General features: G+C 41.6%; 1 protein-coding gene across 13 annotated transcripts in view; it reads right to left on the minus strand.

Moving 5' to 3' along the window:
• Window positions 1-583: 583 nt before the first annotated feature.
• Window positions 584-16,892, minus strand: part of SEMA6D (semaphorin 6D) — a 770,868-nt gene continuing 754,559 nt past the window's right edge. For 8 of the 13 annotated variants that reach the window (XM_049899686.1, XM_049899685.1, XM_049899676.1 and 5 more), the window contains 18 exons: window positions 15,290-15,449; window positions 14,777-14,888; window positions 14,168-14,228; window positions 13,985-14,047; window positions 13,779-13,880; window positions 13,456-13,546; window positions 12,730-12,849; window positions 11,975-12,063; window positions 10,821-11,038; window positions 10,583-10,714; window positions 9,973-10,128; window positions 9,709-9,882; window positions 8,764-8,904; window positions 8,591-8,668; window positions 8,131-8,231; window positions 7,716-7,772; window positions 6,045-6,212; window positions 584-4,243 (listed from right to left, as the gene is read on the minus strand). In XM_049899686.1, coding sequence (XP_049755643.1) covers window positions 2,955-4,243; window positions 6,045-6,212; window positions 7,716-7,772; window positions 8,131-8,231; window positions 8,591-8,668; window positions 8,764-8,904; window positions 9,709-9,882; window positions 9,973-10,128; window positions 10,583-10,714; window positions 10,821-11,038; window positions 11,975-12,063; window positions 12,730-12,849; window positions 13,456-13,546; window positions 13,779-13,880; window positions 13,985-14,047; window positions 14,168-14,228; window positions 14,777-14,888; window positions 15,290-15,395 — 3,258 coding nt within the window. In that variant the 5' untranslated portion in view covers window positions 15,396-15,449 and the 3' untranslated portion in view covers window positions 584-2,954. Of the gene's footprint in view, window positions 4,244-6,044; window positions 6,213-7,715; window positions 7,773-8,130; window positions 8,232-8,590; window positions 8,669-8,763; window positions 8,905-9,708; window positions 9,883-9,972; window positions 10,129-10,582; window positions 10,715-10,820; window positions 11,039-11,974; window positions 12,064-12,729; window positions 12,850-13,455; window positions 13,547-13,778; window positions 13,881-13,984; window positions 14,048-14,167; window positions 14,229-14,776; window positions 14,889-15,289; window positions 15,467-16,892 lie in introns of all 13 variants that reach the window. The other 5 variants (XM_049899678.1, XM_049899677.1, XM_049899687.1 and 2 more) reach the window with 5 other exon arrangements.

Here is a 16,892-nt window from a genome sequence, read left to right on the forward strand (position 1 = left end):
TGCTAGCTATAACTGTGGGCTAAAATTACACTAAAAATCCATACGGGAACACAAATTACGAGTTTAAAAAACGTCGAACTAGTTATGTGAACAGTGAGAAACATGAGTAAGTTTGCCTGAAGCATTTGACTGTTGATGCAGTACAGTTCATCTGGCTTTCTGAATAGAGTCTCAGGTTTCCGGGGGCTCTGTCCATTAGTATAAGGAACCCTGGTGGCCCAGTGGTTAAGCGCTTGGCTGCTAACTGAAAGGTAGGCAGTTCGAACCCACTAGCCACTCCATTGTGGCAGTCTGCTTCCATGAAGGTTTATAGCCTTGGAAATCCTATGGGGCAGTTCTACTCTGTCCTATAGGGGCGTTATGAGTAGGAGTCGACTCAACGGCAATAGGTTGGTCCATCAGTATCAGCTTTCAAAGAAGAAAGTAGTGTAACCATGATTAAGTAGCAAATATTTCAGATAAAGAATATTTTTGAAGAATATTTTGGTAGATTTTAAAATAAACTCCCATTGGAATTGATTGACTTAAAATATTAAAAAAAAAAATGACAGGTTATAAACCTTTTCATGTCAAGAGGCAGGATATAATGATTTGGATATTTTATTTTGACTTTACATGCGGTGTTAAAAACCCAAAGTACATATTATTTACACATCCACAGTACAAGTTTACAAGATATCTATACATGTTAAAGTACTCTATAAACAGTATAGAGCCACTTCACTTTAGGGTGACTTTTTTATGCCGTACCATTAAAAAAGATACAATCTGCGTTTACCTTTGCACAAATGGATAAAGCATTTAGAAATTAAATTAACAGGATAGAGACTAGATTTAATGTTAGAAATTTCAACATAAATACTGATAGAACTCACATTACAAACTACAAGGCGCACAATGTTACAAAGTGTTATCCGGGTTCACACAGAGTTACCGTTCCATTGTACACACGCTGGGATTAATATTGGTAAGGTGAATTCAAACATGTCTGTAGTTGGTGGATTGAGCAGTGTTTACTGTTGACTGGTTTAATTTATTATTAATCTGTAATATTTTAGTTGAAGGGTTTCAAGAACAAAAGTTTTAGCTTTTGAGCTTCCAGAGATCTCAGGGAATCATGTTCTTTACAAAACAGTATTTTCACAGGAAAAGAATAACCATATCAGTGTTGTACATACTGCATAAAAATGCTCTGGTCTTTGCAAACCGTTCTCCCCCCGAGTAATACATATCATCAGCGTTATCAGGAGAAATCAGCTGAACTTATTTGTCTGAGTGAGCCAGGAGCATGCCTCTGCCTTGGTACTTTCTAGATTAGGTTCAATAAACAATTGTGTGGTGTGCAGCATATCAAGCGAAACAGCCATCGGGTTGCACACCACCAGCCATAAGTGGTTTCTGCAGAACTATGTATAAATGACTCTGCATGGTTTCAGCAAGTGTCACACTACCCGGGAAACCTCATTTGACTTCACATTATCACTGTTTCATCCTTAGGAAAGGAGAAGTGGAATGTTCATCACGGCAAAGGGTGTAATGCTGCTATTCGGGTGGATTGTATTACAATTAGTTGTTCTAGATTGTGTTTTATGATTTTTTAAAAAGTCTTTTCAGGTGCTGGTTGAAAACATTTACAACTGGCATTCAGTAATGATGTGCTGTCCTGAAAGCACTTGACATATTCTAGGACTTCTATCATTCTCATGAATAAGGCACAAAATGCACAGATCCAGGTAAACTCACATGGAATATTTACAGTATACTGTCATTACCTGCATGACTTGGGAGAAAGTTCTCACACAACACAACATTGACAACATGATCGCACCACTGCTAGGTTTCGCGGACTGTTTGTTATGCCAGTTACAATTTTGTTTATCTTTTATTATTGTTGGTTTTACTTTGGGGGTAGGAGAAGTAAAAGGAGGAGAAATTTGACTACGTGGGAAAATCTGAACACAATCAAAATAAAACATTAGTGTGTCCGAGGTTAAATAGAGTGACTCAGGCTTGGGTTCACAGTGGACAGGTAAATTTTACTACGGAATACTGGTGGATAAATCAAGGATACCTCTTAACATCTACATCTCCCTAAGCTGGCAAGACTGTAATAGAAGTTTCAATGAATAGCAGCACAAAATCACTTAGAAATCTTACATTCTGGCATTGGTACCATGTACGTCAAGTTTATCATTTTGATGATGAAATGAACCTCAATTTTCTTTTGTTCTCAAAGCTGAACTCAGTGGACTGCTGTGGGAAGAAGCTATTGTCTTTTGTTCAGTCATGCTTAATGTAAACAACTCCATAGCACAAAGGATGCACTGGACATCTACACAAGTCCTAGTGCGTACAGAACACACACGCACACACACACGCACACATACACGCACTCTCAACAGTTTGTGGGTGGCATGAAAAAAAATGCCACACATGAAAAAAAATGCTACAGTTTGAGTCAAAGACAGTTTTTAGCAAATTGCTTGGTAATCTACAAGTTCGTGTTTCTTTGAGACATAACCATCTTTTTCTGACATTTGTGCAAGAGGCAAGGTGAATGCATACATATTAAAATGTTCACATTTAATGGGAAGACCACGCGGAATGGCAGTCTAAACTGAACCCATTTTCAAGTATTTGCTTACAGATTCTTCTGAGTACTGTATCAGCTCTTTATACTGGTGAGGCAGCCCCTCAGGGCTACCCATCTCTTTAGCTTCAAACAAAAGAAATGGAATGACCAGCACCTTCCTTTGTTTTGGGGCAAGTACTCAGAAGCCTTGCTGCAGTAGCTACATGTGGCAAGTTCTGATGTTGCCAAAGTTAGAAAGTTGCTTTGGCCACTTGGCTCTCTTAAAATACAAGTGAGTCTCTTGTCTTAAGATACCCTTACAACATTATCCTCTCAACAACATGTACAGGATAAAGCCACATGGGAATAGTACACTTGAGGCCTAGTAAGTGTATTTGTTCAGTGGTCTGACTGACGTGGTTTGAGGAACAAATGAAGGCTTTGGTGGCACATCAGGTTTTAAGGACGGTGTCCTCTTTAGTCCCGTCCTAGGGAGGGTGCCATTACTGGTGTAACTGCTCTGCCTGGAGACGGAAGGCTGCAGGTGAACACTCACTGGTGTCCCCTGAATATAGTCCACCTTTGCCCCTGTGGCGGTGGGCATATATCCTCCACGGTTAACACTGGGCTGTCTGGATAACAAAACACCATTTGGTGAGTTTACATTTTTAGGCATAGCCGATATAGAGTGCCTCTGCGAGGAATTTTTGTGATAGCCCCTTTGTCTTTCCAGAGAAGTCATTGGGACTCCAGGAGTGGTGGGGACGTCCACTCGCTTGGTTGGGCTATTTCTGGGAAGAGTTGAAGGCGGAGAGTACAGGGATGCCTCCCGGTTAGGGACCTTAGGTGGGACCTCAGACATAGTTCCCACAGGATCCAGCATTAGGGTCTGGTGGGCCATTTGGATGTCTCCCATGATGGCTTTGGGGTTACTATTTGGGTCATTTAGATGCTTCAGGAGATCATTGAGGGTATTTCTGGAATCTACGGAACGCCGGTGATCCCTTTTGCTGGATGACTTTGTAAGAGGGTGGTCAATGTTTTGAAGCTTCTTTTCAGCTTTGTGAGCATTGGAGTTTGAGAAAGACGTGTTGTAGTCATGAGTAGCATTAGGGAGAACAATGGCACTGGGGATGTGCCCATGACTTAAGGGGGAGTGAGGCGGAGGACTAGAAGGAAAAAACTGGGAGGCTTCTTTTCTTGAAGCTCCATGGCCGTGGGCCTTGTCTGAGTGGCTCTTCATGGCCTGCAGGGTCTTCTGGTGCATCACAGGTGTAGACTCAGGTGTGGGGAGGGCAGCCAGCTCTGGAGGTTGGCCTCGATGGTCCATCACCATGGATTTAGTGTCTCCATTGGGTGGCAGCTCTTTCCGACTGGTTAGCAGGTTACTGTACAGCTTGGGAGAATCGATATTCTGTTGATATTCCTTAACTGGACTGTCGAAGAGACCATTCAGTTTGGCAAAACTTCCACTGGAGTCGGTGCACGACTGGGCAGATTCTGCATCTTTATGGATCTTTCTGGATTTCCGAACATACATGTCACGATAACAATACACTGCCACACCTGCAATGAATGCACCCAAAACAAAAGCAGCAAAGACACAGGTGATGAGGACATTCATGTGGACCATCTGGTTGGACTCCCCAGACTGGACTTCCCATCGTACACCTGCAATAGACACAGAAGGAAAAAGTCTGAGGGAGGTGATTTCTTAAAACAAGATTAACCAGCATATGGCTTCCATTTACATGGTCTACGTGCTTGGAAGGTCAAGTACCAAAACAAACCAAACCCATTGTCGTCAAGTTGATTTCAACTCATAGCAACCAAATTTCACGTTTTTGCTTTAATTACAATGAAATCCTATGAGAGATGTTTGCTGCAAATGCCAGGATAACTCCAATCTCCCAGTGATCTGCATTTGTCTTCCCTTTTTTCCCAATACCTCTTAGCTTTTACATAATGTTAGCAAATTTGATTCAACCTAAAAATTAGAGTTAGAAAGTGTCTCTTTTCTAAACAACTAGTGTTAAACTCATGAAATGGCCTGCCTCATGATTTTCTCTTAATTCAAAAGTCAGTATTAAAGGGGACTGGGATTAGGAAAACGTATGAATTGGTAATAATACATATTATGCTAAAATAATTACAGTAATACAGTCCTGCTAACTTCACCAGAACTGAAAAAAAAAAAAAAAACCCTGCATAATTTGTTCACACACTGAAAGCATCTGCTTGGCCAATGTGAGTTGCAAATATAGACTTATAAACTGAAATTTGCTTTGACATTTTTTTTTTTTTAATTCCATCTTGAGGTGGAGCAGTCTTGAATTGCCTGCTACGTAAGAAACCCAGACAGTCTAAGGAAATACACTAGGTGTTAGTTAAAACATATTATTCAATTATCTTGAGATATTTGAGAAATATTTAACTCAGACCTAGAAAAAGAATAGTGAATTAGTTTGAAATTACTGGAGTTTTTAATGCAACCACAGACATCTAACGGTCTATCAGAGAAATGTTAGTTTACGAGGTATCCAAGTCTGTTACATGCAATAAGCACAGCCATCTCAGAGCAAGGGAAGTCAGGGACTGTGACGGTCCTGCTGCTTTAGGTTAGTACGAAGGCCTGTGAACGTTAGTGGTTTGTTACCAGTGTTCAGGGTTGAGGATTTCAGTGGCATGATGAAAAGACAGAGAAAGAAATGTAGAAATAAATGATTACTAAAGAAAACAAAGCAGAAAGAAAAAGGATTATAAAATTGTTTATAACAAAAACATACGAAACCAAAATCAACAGATGCAAATCATAAATGACAATGTACTGCCATAAAAACTGATTGGAAACCTGATACCACAGTTTAGTAAGCAACAAAGAATAGATTTTTTTTTTTTTCTGGAGTAACATATCTAATAAGCTAACTCAACAGGCAGATATTTTATAACAGCTTCTGTTAACTGCTGAGCATGACGGTTATGAACACACACTCTGCCATGTTTTACCGCTGGTGGCATTCCAGCAACTTAGCACCTCACAGGGCCTTTTCGTATTTCATTCTGAATTGAAGCTAAACAGAAGGCTGGGAAAGGCTCCTACACAAAACACCTGATATCAGGCATTCATCACAGTATCTGCAATTAATGAGTTTTGGTTTTTGATGTTGCTGAAGTGACCCTTGAAATTCTCTGATATCCAACAGCCTCTCGGCCTCTTCAGACGGAAATCAACACAGATTAGACTGTCTGAGAGGCTGTGTCACCAAGCCTTTCTGTAACAGCCTCCCACCTCTTTCATCTTTTAAGGAATGCACTCAGATACAGCCACAGAAAACATAAGTGACCACGGCCAGTGGAAGTGGACGTAACACCATCAGCAACTCCAATTAGGTTTACCTCCGAAGAGCCCTAAGGCTCCTCAGCGAATCAGGTTTCCACTCAGTTAGAGATAAGTCCCCTGGTGAGGCCTTACCCTTTGGGATACCTGAGAAAGGATCAGTAAAGTCAGAAGTATTGGGGTCATCTTGAACTACAAATTTCCGGGAGCTCGTCAGTTTAGGTTTCCAGGAATCAATCACTTTAGGTGTAATTTCTGGGATACTTGCCATTGTGGTAACAGAAGACGAAGATACCTCCATGTCTGTGGTGGCAAACAGATTTTTATTAACACAGTGTGTTGGCAGAGCTTTCGGAGTGGTCGGTTGCATTTTTTAGTAAAGTTTAAGTAAATCTTACTTTAAAGCCTGTTCTAGGATTTTATAAAAACACATCTGAGGAGACTACACCAAATCCCTTTCTTCCAAAGGAAGAACAAAAACTAAAAATCAAGATAAAAACATATTAAGCAGATTTGAAATTAAAACAAAACAAAAACTCAAAACATTCCTACTGAATCCCCTGTGGTTATTAAGGACACTCATGGAAAAGAAATACAAATCCCAACCCTGAATAACTGATGTTTTCTCATCCTCCTGTGATAAAGGAGACACCATTATTTTATTTCTTTTTGTGTATATTTTTAGAAGCGTTTCATAGATGATTAAGAAGTGTGTATCCTTCACTGGGGGAACTGCAATGTAATTCATCAGAAAATACCCCTTTAAGTCCCTGTAAGAACTTGAATTTGGACCTGACAAGCCTAAAAGTTTGTCCTGCTTCATTTACTGCATGCCTCCCACTTATTTATAGACATTCCTCTCCACTGAGGGCCTACCATCCACAGTAAAGCCCTGAAGCAGGGATGAGCCTTGCCTGTGCCTTCCAAAATGCCTGGGGACTTTTTTCCAAAGAGCGGCAACCCATGCAAAATAAATGGCATTTACAAGCTGAATAAGGATGTTTTGACACATAAGATATGGCATTCCCTCCCCCAACTCCTGCAATGAAGCTGCTGGTCAGTTTTAGAAGTTGCAATAGGACTGGAGCAGTTTTACTTTTTAGTGTATCTATTACAAATTTCAGCCAAGTAGATTTTCTCTCAAAATGTAACCATACGCTTTTCGGCTAAAACCTCAGTGATCCCGATTCGCACCGGTGCAATGGTCACAGATGAAGGATCCACGACAGGTACAGACATAGGGGCGTGGAGAGCCCACTGAACGTCTCAGAACATCAGAAACCAGCTTCTTTTCCACAGAAACCATTTTCACGCCACTGAGACCATGGCATACGACAATTCTCATGATCACCACGAACCATTTTCAAAAAAAAGTGCTAAAACTTATAAATACACATTTTTGGGAAATGCGTATTTGTTTGCTAGATCTTAGGAAAGGTGAGGAGAGAAGGGGGAAATAATGAAATCCTGCCATCCATTAAATACAGATGGCCAGAGAGAGCATTCACGATGCAGGGTGAGAAAGAAAAAAGCTGGGGTAGATGTACGTGCAGCTGGGATGCGGTCTATGTCAACCCGTTTGATGTTCCTTAAAGAATGTGTCTTGGTCAATGATGAACTGTTAACATGCTATAGACGGGTGAGGTGCTGAGGAAGAAAAAGTCTTTTGGTGCCATCAGTGGGATTATGGGTCAAAGCAGAAAAATGAAGGGCTGCCAAACTGCGCAAAAGGAGGGGAGAGGTGCTGAAAATGCCAAACTGAAGGAAAGAAAAGTTGTTAATTCAAAAAAATTAAAAAAAACTAACCAGATGTTGGACCTCCAAATATTTTGTAATCTGGTGTAGCTGAAGTAGGCAAAATTTCTAAAAGAATTAAAGGAACAAGTAATCAGTAAAAAGTAACCAAAAGAAAGCAAAAAATTTATAAATTCCAAATAACTAAAAAAATCAAAAGGAAAGACTATAAACTAATGAGATTAGCCTACTGGTTAGACTACTGTTCTCTATATTTCCTACCAAATTGTAAGTGGTGAAGGAAAAAAAAAAAGTAAGTTTCTTCTTACACATCCCTATGACCAAACGGCTCAGCTTTTGCGAAGTTTAAGTTAAATGCTAAGTGGTATGTGCCCCAAGTCATTAAAAAGGCTGATTGTAAAATAATGTTCACGTGCAAATGTGGTCAAAAAGAGGTGCCAGGCGGGAATGAAGGATTCCATCTTACCATGGCAGTCCCCCAGGTGGGCCGTGTTGCCATATTCGGTGTCTTGTTCATATCCTCCAACGCTGTGGTTATGGAAAGCAAACAAGTCTTCGGTTAACAGCCTTCATAGGAACACAAGCGACAACCAAAGCAGAACCAAGAACACAGACTGATTAGCAAGAATGGGCAGAGAGAGAACAAAATGACATTTCAACATAACATGCTAAAATGAATCTTTCTGTGAAAAGTTTGGTAATTGGAATATTTAAGACAGGAGAAGAGAATTGTTTTTTCTTCCATCCATTTCCCTTAGGTATTGTTCTGTCTACAATCCCATGTCCATTTTCACATCTCCAGGTTTGTTTTTTCCTCCACGGGGGCAAAAAATAAGTGCATTGTTATTGGAACTTTTCTAAAATTTCTAGCTGTATGACCTTTGAGGACATAGTTCATCCCAGCTAAGGTGACGAAGGATACTTACAGCATCCCCGGGGTCACTCTACCACAGGCTCCCTGGCTTAACCAGCCGCAATATGGGTCACGAGATGCAATACAAGACCTGTATAAAGCCAAGCAGAATGTAACCTGGGTTTTCCCATCATCAGAGGTCAGGATGCTGTAAGATTCAGGGTAGGTGAAGAAACATCAGCTTACTTTTTACATGATCCATAGCGTTCACAGCGACTGAGGGGGATCCGAATCACACAGCTAGAGAATGCCACATATAAAGCATGGTGATCTTTATCTAGTTGCAATGAGATGACTTTTCTGTCCTCCTCACTGTCAGCATTGCACCTATTTCATGGGATACATTTTCAAGCTATCAGTTTAGTCAGCCAAAAGTTATATGAACTACATAAAACGAGTTTGGTTTGGTTTGGTTCCGCAATTACTGAGAGCTGGGAAGGTCTTCAGGAACATTCTTGGTAGGAAACCAGACAAGAACATAGTTTGGGAGGTAAGAGTCATGTGATTTAGCTCCTACTTCTCTGCACAGTTGGTTACATTTCAGGCTGACACAGGGGTTTTTAAGCTCACTTTCCTGTTCTGATGATCTAAGGGAAATGCACTTGTGACGGCCGTGTTAGACCATCAGGAAAAAGGATGATATTTCAATGCGTTCAAACCTTCCCAGGCTGGATGTTTCCGAATCTCTCCTTTGCTTCATTATCTCGCCTATTTCTTGTTTGTTGTAACGGGCCTAGTAATCTTTCATAGCTGTTTGGAAGGAAATGCTTAACTAGAGTTGCTTTCTGTGTGTGTGTGTGCATGTGCCTGTGTGCACACTTACAGCCAACTGTCTCCTGCAATGTAGCATCTGAAAATATCTCTGCAAGGTAAGAGAGTGCTGCTAAAATGTTCTCATTTTCCACAGGTGAAAACAAGGGCTGAATTATTTTTAGACTCATCAATTGTTCACCCTCCTTGCCCTATGGGCTCAGGAAAACAACAAAGCCAGGGTTTACTTCAGTGAGAAAACACACACACTAATATGCGAAACCACTGCTAATTTAAAGGGCCAAAAGGAAGTGACTAGATAAAACACACACCAGAAATTTTTGAGCAGCACCGAAGAGCATGCTCGTAAAATATACCTACTTTGCGTGGTTGTAAGCTTCAATTTCTTCCAGTAATACACTGTCATTCAAAGAGAAAGGACTGGTCTTCGCCAAAACTTTAAGTACCATGCCAGCTTCAGAGCCAACGAAGATGACTGTGTAGTTCTGGTAGGGTCCGGCAGAGTGGTCGATGGCGATGGCTGTCAGTCTGTACCTACGAGAAGACACGGGGCAGGTCAGAGCCAGAGGCCAACCGGGAGAACATGCTGAACGGTGTGGGCCACGGCTCCCTGCACCAGCTCACCTGACCCGAGTCTTTGTGAACCAGGGCTCGTCAGCAATGGGGGGAACGGCAGAGTCCATCAGGGGGTGGGACTTGATGAACGACAGGGTTTCATCAGGGAAATCGATGGAGGTTTTATAAGCTTCAGCAAGGCCATGCTTTGCACAACAGCCAGGCCTAAAAGGAAAAGTGTTTCTTTTTTTACCACAAAATTGTATCTAAAGAATAAGTGGACATTCTGAAAGAAGAGGTCAAGAGAGAAAGGAAGTGAACAAAACCACAGGAGGGACGCTACCTCCCTGAATTCAAGGGGCCCTCCACATTCACACTCAGGGGCTGCAGGTCGCGGAGTTGTGCTTACTAACGTGCTGCAGAGGGACCTTTCCCAGTGCAGGAGGTTGGCTCAGCCACTTTCTTACGATGGAGGCCTCCAGTGATCAGAAACCTGTTGCCATCGAGTTGATTCCAACTCATGGCGACCCTAGAGGACAGAGTAGAACTGCCCCATAAGGTTTCCAAGGAGTGGCTGGTGGATTCGAACTGCTACCCTTTGGTAAGCAGCTGAGCTGTTAACCACTGAAGATGAGAGGGCTCTGTTACAGCCAAGACCTTTTCCATCCTTTTCCTTTACCTTGGCTTTGGTACTTTGTCTTCAGGGACCGCTGTCCAAACAGAATCTGGAGTTTTCTGCTCTTTAAACCGTCCTTTGAATACTTTTTCAATGTCATCCATGCTGAATGCACATACCGCAGAGCCAGGGATGCTGGAAAAGGAGACGACCATCAGGAAGACAACTTGATGATGGACCCACTCTTGGTTCCAACAAGCAAGCACAGAACGTCTTTGAAGTGCAAGACATCTGTTCTCACCTGTTGAGTTGTGTGGTGAACACGCCAACCACAGTGGGGACACCATTGATCTGTATTATGTCTGTTATAGACTGCAGAACATCAAAGTAGAAAAACGAATCTCCGGGGACAGAACAGTTGAGCCGAGCCTTTAGAAAGGAAGTCCAGTGCTTCTCCAGGACCCTCTGGGAGCCACCCATGTCATTTTTACATATACGGGCCACACGGGAATATACAGCCTGCCCAAGTGACAAAAGCAAAGCAACAGGTATATGAGCATAGAGGTGGAATGGAAACAAAAAGCCACTATTTGAGGGACATACAGTGCCAAAGATACATCTAGTTCACAGAATCTAGCAGCCTTCTCTCTAGGGGTCTGCACAGTAAGAATGCAAACGAGATTTACCTGTGAGAAAAAAGTGCCGTTCTCCTGCACTGCCAAACAAGCTCCACAAGAAGTAAGCTATCTCACTGCCTTGCTGAAGGGAAGCCATTCCTACACTTTGTCTCCAGCTTGGCTGCGGCTCCTACTGTAAATGAAATGTGCCGTCCCGGAAACTGGCACAGAAGGGGTGGCACTACTTTAAAATCACATGGGCTTTTACTTAAACAATCAAAACTGAGCAGGGGCCCCTACTTCACATCCTGCCTTTTGACACTGCAAGAGAATAAAGTACCAATGGACTTCTGAAGACTTAAAGAAGCACCCATAGCTCAAGGGTGCCTAGAGTGACAGAAAAATGAATCCTTCCCAAGACCCAAGGTGCTGTTCTCACTCTGACCATCGTCTGGGTCTTTTCCAGCAGTTATCCTCATGGTCAAGTCCCTGAGTGGTGCAAACTGTTAACACCCTCGGCTGCTAACCAAAAGGTTAGGGTTTCGAGTCCACCCAGAGGTATGTTGGAAGAAAGGCCTGGCAATGTAATTCCAAAAGATCACAGCCACTGAAAACTCTACGAAGCACAGTTCTACTCTGACACACACGGAGTCCCAGTTGACTCAACAGTAACCGGTCTACGGGTACCGTCTTGATGAGCTCCCCACCTCTCTGCACTTGGCTCTACACGCACTGAACTGACTACTGGAGGATACGCCAAGGCAACAGCCATAACTTTACCAGAGTGGTCTCAATTCCACGCAGAATCACGCAATACAGGTCCAGCACATGTACTTGCCTTGCCTAAATTGTTATGTTCTACAGCAATTTCTCGAAAGAAGAAATAGACATAGGTTCCATACTCTATGGCATGAAGAAAGTGTGGCTCTGAAAGAAAAATGGAAAACAACTGATTCCTAAAGGATAATTCAGTTAGCATAAGACCCTGACTGCTAGCCATGACTGACAGATGTCGCGTAGTTACATCCGCTACTGACGACTCTGATGTGCCAGTGATCTTGACGGGTCCTAACATGGGTGTGTTCAAGCTTCAGGGAACTCATAGTCTTTAATGTTAACTAATGGACCATAAAAAGGCCTACAGGAAACCGAACTGCAGCAGAAGTCTTGGTTTCAACAGATTTATTCATTAACCTGTTTAACTAGGGAGGAAAACCTCTCTCGCTGAGAATAAAAAAATCGTTGCGTTTAAGATTCCAAAGAACAAAACGACTAGGCAGATATGGACTAATCGATTCTCACTGTTAACTTTCTGAGCTAGGTAGAGGGGAGGGAGCAAGTATTTAGAGCTAGGCAAATTGGCAGACAGAGTGAGATTTTTTTGAGGTCACCCATGATAAATCCTGGATGAACAGGCTCTCTGATGTGAATATTAGCCTATTCACCCCCCATCAGTGCTCCTGCTCGGTGGGATACGACACAGCAGCTTCTAAAAAAACTTGCCCTAAATAAACAATATAAAGGCACGCCTGACATCTCTGGTGCCCTGGTCGCTCTCCTGGGCTCTCCCACACCACTGCTCTTCATAGCTACCTTTTATCCATTTGGAATCATATTTGATTGTGCGAAGGGCAGATCCATCGCCCATGCTTCGATAAATAACAGCATCACTAGCCAGGAAGTCAGCGACTGTGGCAGAATACAGCTTCCCATCTAAAACCAAAGTTATAATCTTGGTAAAATAACCATAATCATCCTGTGATCCACGTTATGACCTCTGGAGTGCTGTTACCTGCATCATTACTATGCATACAAATAAAGTCACACCCGGTGTTCGCAACTAACCTACTGGGGTCGGCCCATGCTATTATTACCTAATTTTACAGGTGAAGACTGTAAGCATCAAAAAGTTAAGCAATTTTCTCAGGGTCACTGGCCTAGTTAACAACAGACCAAGTGTCAGAATGCTTATAATATGCACTGAAATAATCCTCATTTTTACTTCTTCTTTTCTGGAAATTTGTTCATAGATTTTAGTCTTTGAAAATCTACATTAAGGTGGCTATCTGGAAACCCTGGTGGCGTAGTGGTTAAGAGCTACGGCTGCTAACCAAAAGGCTGGCAGTTCAAATCCACCAGGAGCTCCTTGGAAACTCTATGGGGCAGTTCTACTCTGTCCTCTAGGGTCACTATGAGTCGGAATCGACTTGACGGCAGTGGGTTTGGTTTTGGGTTGGTTATCCAAGTCATCAGCTTTAAATTCCATTCGCTCCTTCGATGTCATTAATCATTTAAGTTCATTACACTTAAGGATCTTACCGGCAAAGAGGGCAACGTTGGTTTGTCTGGCATCAAATGGGCATCTTGCCAGGCCACTGATTTCTTCCCCATCATACTCTAAGGTATTCAACTATAAAAGAAAAACGAATAGCTGGTGTCATATCTGTTCAAACTGCCTGCATGAAGGCAATATTGCTTTATTTTTACTGAAATTCTATTTGTAGAATTCTGTCTTTATTAGAGATAAAACAAATTACTGGGTTATAGCAGAAAGGATTAAACTCTAATTGTGTATAGCATATAGCAAAGGAAGAAAAGTTGACCAGAAAAAAAAAAAAAGACATAATATAAAGTATACTTACCCTGTAGTATCTACACATGGGATTAAACGCATTGGTACCACAAACGAACACCATCTCATCGTTTCTTGGAACAAATACTTTAATAAAGTTGTGGCATTCATCCTAAAGAAAGTAATAATTATATTTATATTAGACATTCCATATAGGTTTGTGGGATCGAGCTCAGAAAAAGACAAAGTGTAGCAGGCATTCGTTATTCAACTCACTCTGTGTTTGCCTTTCATGGCACAGTTCTCGCGATCCTGTTGTCTTGACCGCCATGTCAGTTTCTATATTAATCAGGGAAAAAGCAAAGCTCAATTTTTAACTGTGAATAAGTCTGGAGGGGAGGGGGACATTATTCAAGTTCTAGGGGACTACAAATAAATCTGAAAGCTACAGCTGCTCACCTTGCTTGGTATTACTTCTGTTTTGGGGATTTCATTTAAGTTCACTGTATAAACTTGGTCCCTGTTGGAAACAAGGCAATAAATCATGTCATGTGACTCCATAAAAATGTTAAGCCGCTTCTTATTTTATTTTTACAGATCTGCCTTTATTGTGTTTTGGAGATGTGGATTTTCTCTGTCTCAAACAAAGTCAACAAAGGGTCCTTTTTCATTAGTGAGATGCTTTTCTATATCACTACCGTCGGGGAGCAGAGAGAGCGCTTCTCTCCAGGCATAGGTCAAACTGCTGCTTGGTATTAGCCCAGACACACTTCCAATATTTGCTTGAATAATTCTAACTTAAAAAAGAATAAAGAAAGATTTTTTTCCCCTGCTGCTTTAAGAATGGTGTATGATTTCTTGATGGCAGTAATAAAAGAGCAGCGCTGATGGCTTCAGCTCTGTATTTTGTCCCTGGCACACAACACTGACTCTTCTCCGTGAATATTTTTGGTCACTTGCAATTTTTGCGCACAATCACATATTAGTTTTTCATGAACTAGGCACATTAATGCAAGCCCCACAAGAGAAAAGAATTTTAATCTAATAAACCAACGAGAGGAAAATTACCTGCCAGCAATATAAAGTGTGTCTCGAATTTTCAACATCAGCTGAAAGTCCAGCCTGTGCTGCGATTCATTGCCTGAAGGGCGTCCTCTAAAAACTGGATATTGCCTTGAATCTGCAAGTAAAAATGGGCTAAACCATCAGTCAGGATTACGGAGCTGAAGAATCGATATACAGCATTGATTAGCTGTATATACTAGTTGTAGAAGGGCTTTAACAAAATTCCTCTCTTAAGGTCTTGAATATAGATGAATAAAAGACGGTGAATGTCGTGAATGTCAGCAAATGGTCTTCTGTCTTTTTACTGGAGATACATATCCTATATATGGATTGCTTTAGAAAAGCTCCCAAGTGAAACTGTCCCATTTTCTCCAAACACTAGGAACTGATTATGGGTGAATTGATATGATTTTAAGACATACACACAAATCTCTCTCTCCCCAAAGGAATATGCTTAGAAATCAAAACCAAATAAGCTTCCATCTTAGAAAAGGGCCTGTCCTTTAGATTACTTACAGTGGTAGTCAACGGTGTTAAGGGGCTCGTCATCTTCAGGAAAGCTGACTGCCCTCAGCTGGGAAGTCATAAGCAGGAGCATGTAGGCACAAAGGAGGGACTTCATGGTGGGCCAAGATGAGCTCAGAGCAGCCCCTCCTCGGAAATCCCAGGGAGCTACCTGGAAAACAGAACCCGCTGGGAAAGATTTGTATGCTGTGATAAAGCTCTGTTCTCATTTATAATCAGCTCAACTTTCACCACCAGCTCCCTCCAGCACCCCCTCCCACCAGGAACACTGGCAGTGGTAGATGAGGTATGTCTGAAAACACAGGCACAGGATGGCGGCGTCCCAGGCCTGATGAGAGCATCTGGTGAGCATATTGCATTTTTAGGCAAATTTGCAAGCGTCTTTGAGGTAACTACGTATGTCATCGTAGCAAAATCACCAGAACCAAAACAGAAATGCTGGCTGCTGACTCAGCAAGAAGATAGGCAAAGTTGGTATTTGAATATTAATTAAAGTCTAATCTTCTTCCCATCCCCCCATCCTGAAAAACACTCAATACTGCTCGTCTCTCCCCTTCACCATAAAATGTTTAAGCTAAATATCTGGACGGCTGATGGCCCCCTTCCCCCTCATCAGTTTATTGCTTAAGCCATTGCCAGAGTCACTAGGGTAATCCAAGCCTTAGCCCAAGTTTAGGAAGATCAACATGGGAGCAAGGGCTTGAATGACCTTCAATCAAGATGAAACAGATAAAAGAAATGAAGTGATTTCATGGGAACCAATCAACCACAGCAACGCAGGGCAGAGGCAGTCCAACTGACACCAGGCCACTGGGGAAGTCTAAATTGTCACATAATATCATTTGGACACAAACCAATACCCAAAGTAGGCCCAGCTTCTTAGCTTTATTGAACTTCAGAGCTGTAGGAGGCCTTAGGGATCATCTAGTCCGACCTCCTCCTTTATCAGATGAGAAAACTAAGGACCAGAGAAATAAAGGGACTCACTGAATTTCATGGAGCTAGTTAGGGTAAGCTTGGAGTCCAGACTCACATCATGTGTGTTACCATCCAGGCTCTTATCGTCAAGTTAGATAAAGAAATTAAATGACTTTTTTTGTTTGTTTGTTTTCTTCAAAAATATAGCACTACAATACTTTTTTTGTGGGGAGGGTAACGAATATGTTCATTACCTTTATTGAGGTGATAGTTTCATGATTGTGTACATAGGTTAAATTTTTATCAGATTGTGCATTTAAGTATACAAAGTATTTTTACACAAAAAAACCCCCTGTCATCGAGTCGATTCTGACTCATAGCAGCCCTATATAAAACATAAAAAATGGCTGTAATTATACACTTACAATTGTACAATGAGGGTAAAATTTTTTAAAGAACTTTAAATGTTAAAAATTAATTAAAATAATAAATTAGTGCCCAGGTGGGCCAATGAGATGGATATCTTTGTGAAGCTGTGGGGACTCTACTTTGCAACAAATACTACCCCTTCCCCAACCCAGATGTTACTTCTAGCTATGGTACTGAATAGTAAAATGTTTAGCTTTATTGCCAGTCTCATAATCCTAAGAGCTTTATGGGAGATCATGAGAATCAC

The sequence above is a fragment of the Elephas maximus genome, chromosome 10 (genome assembly GCF_024166365.1).
Source record: "Elephas maximus indicus isolate mEleMax1 chromosome 10, mEleMax1 primary haplotype, whole genome shotgun sequence".
Classification (NCBI taxonomy): domain Eukaryota; kingdom Metazoa; phylum Chordata; class Mammalia; order Proboscidea; family Elephantidae; genus Elephas; species Elephas maximus.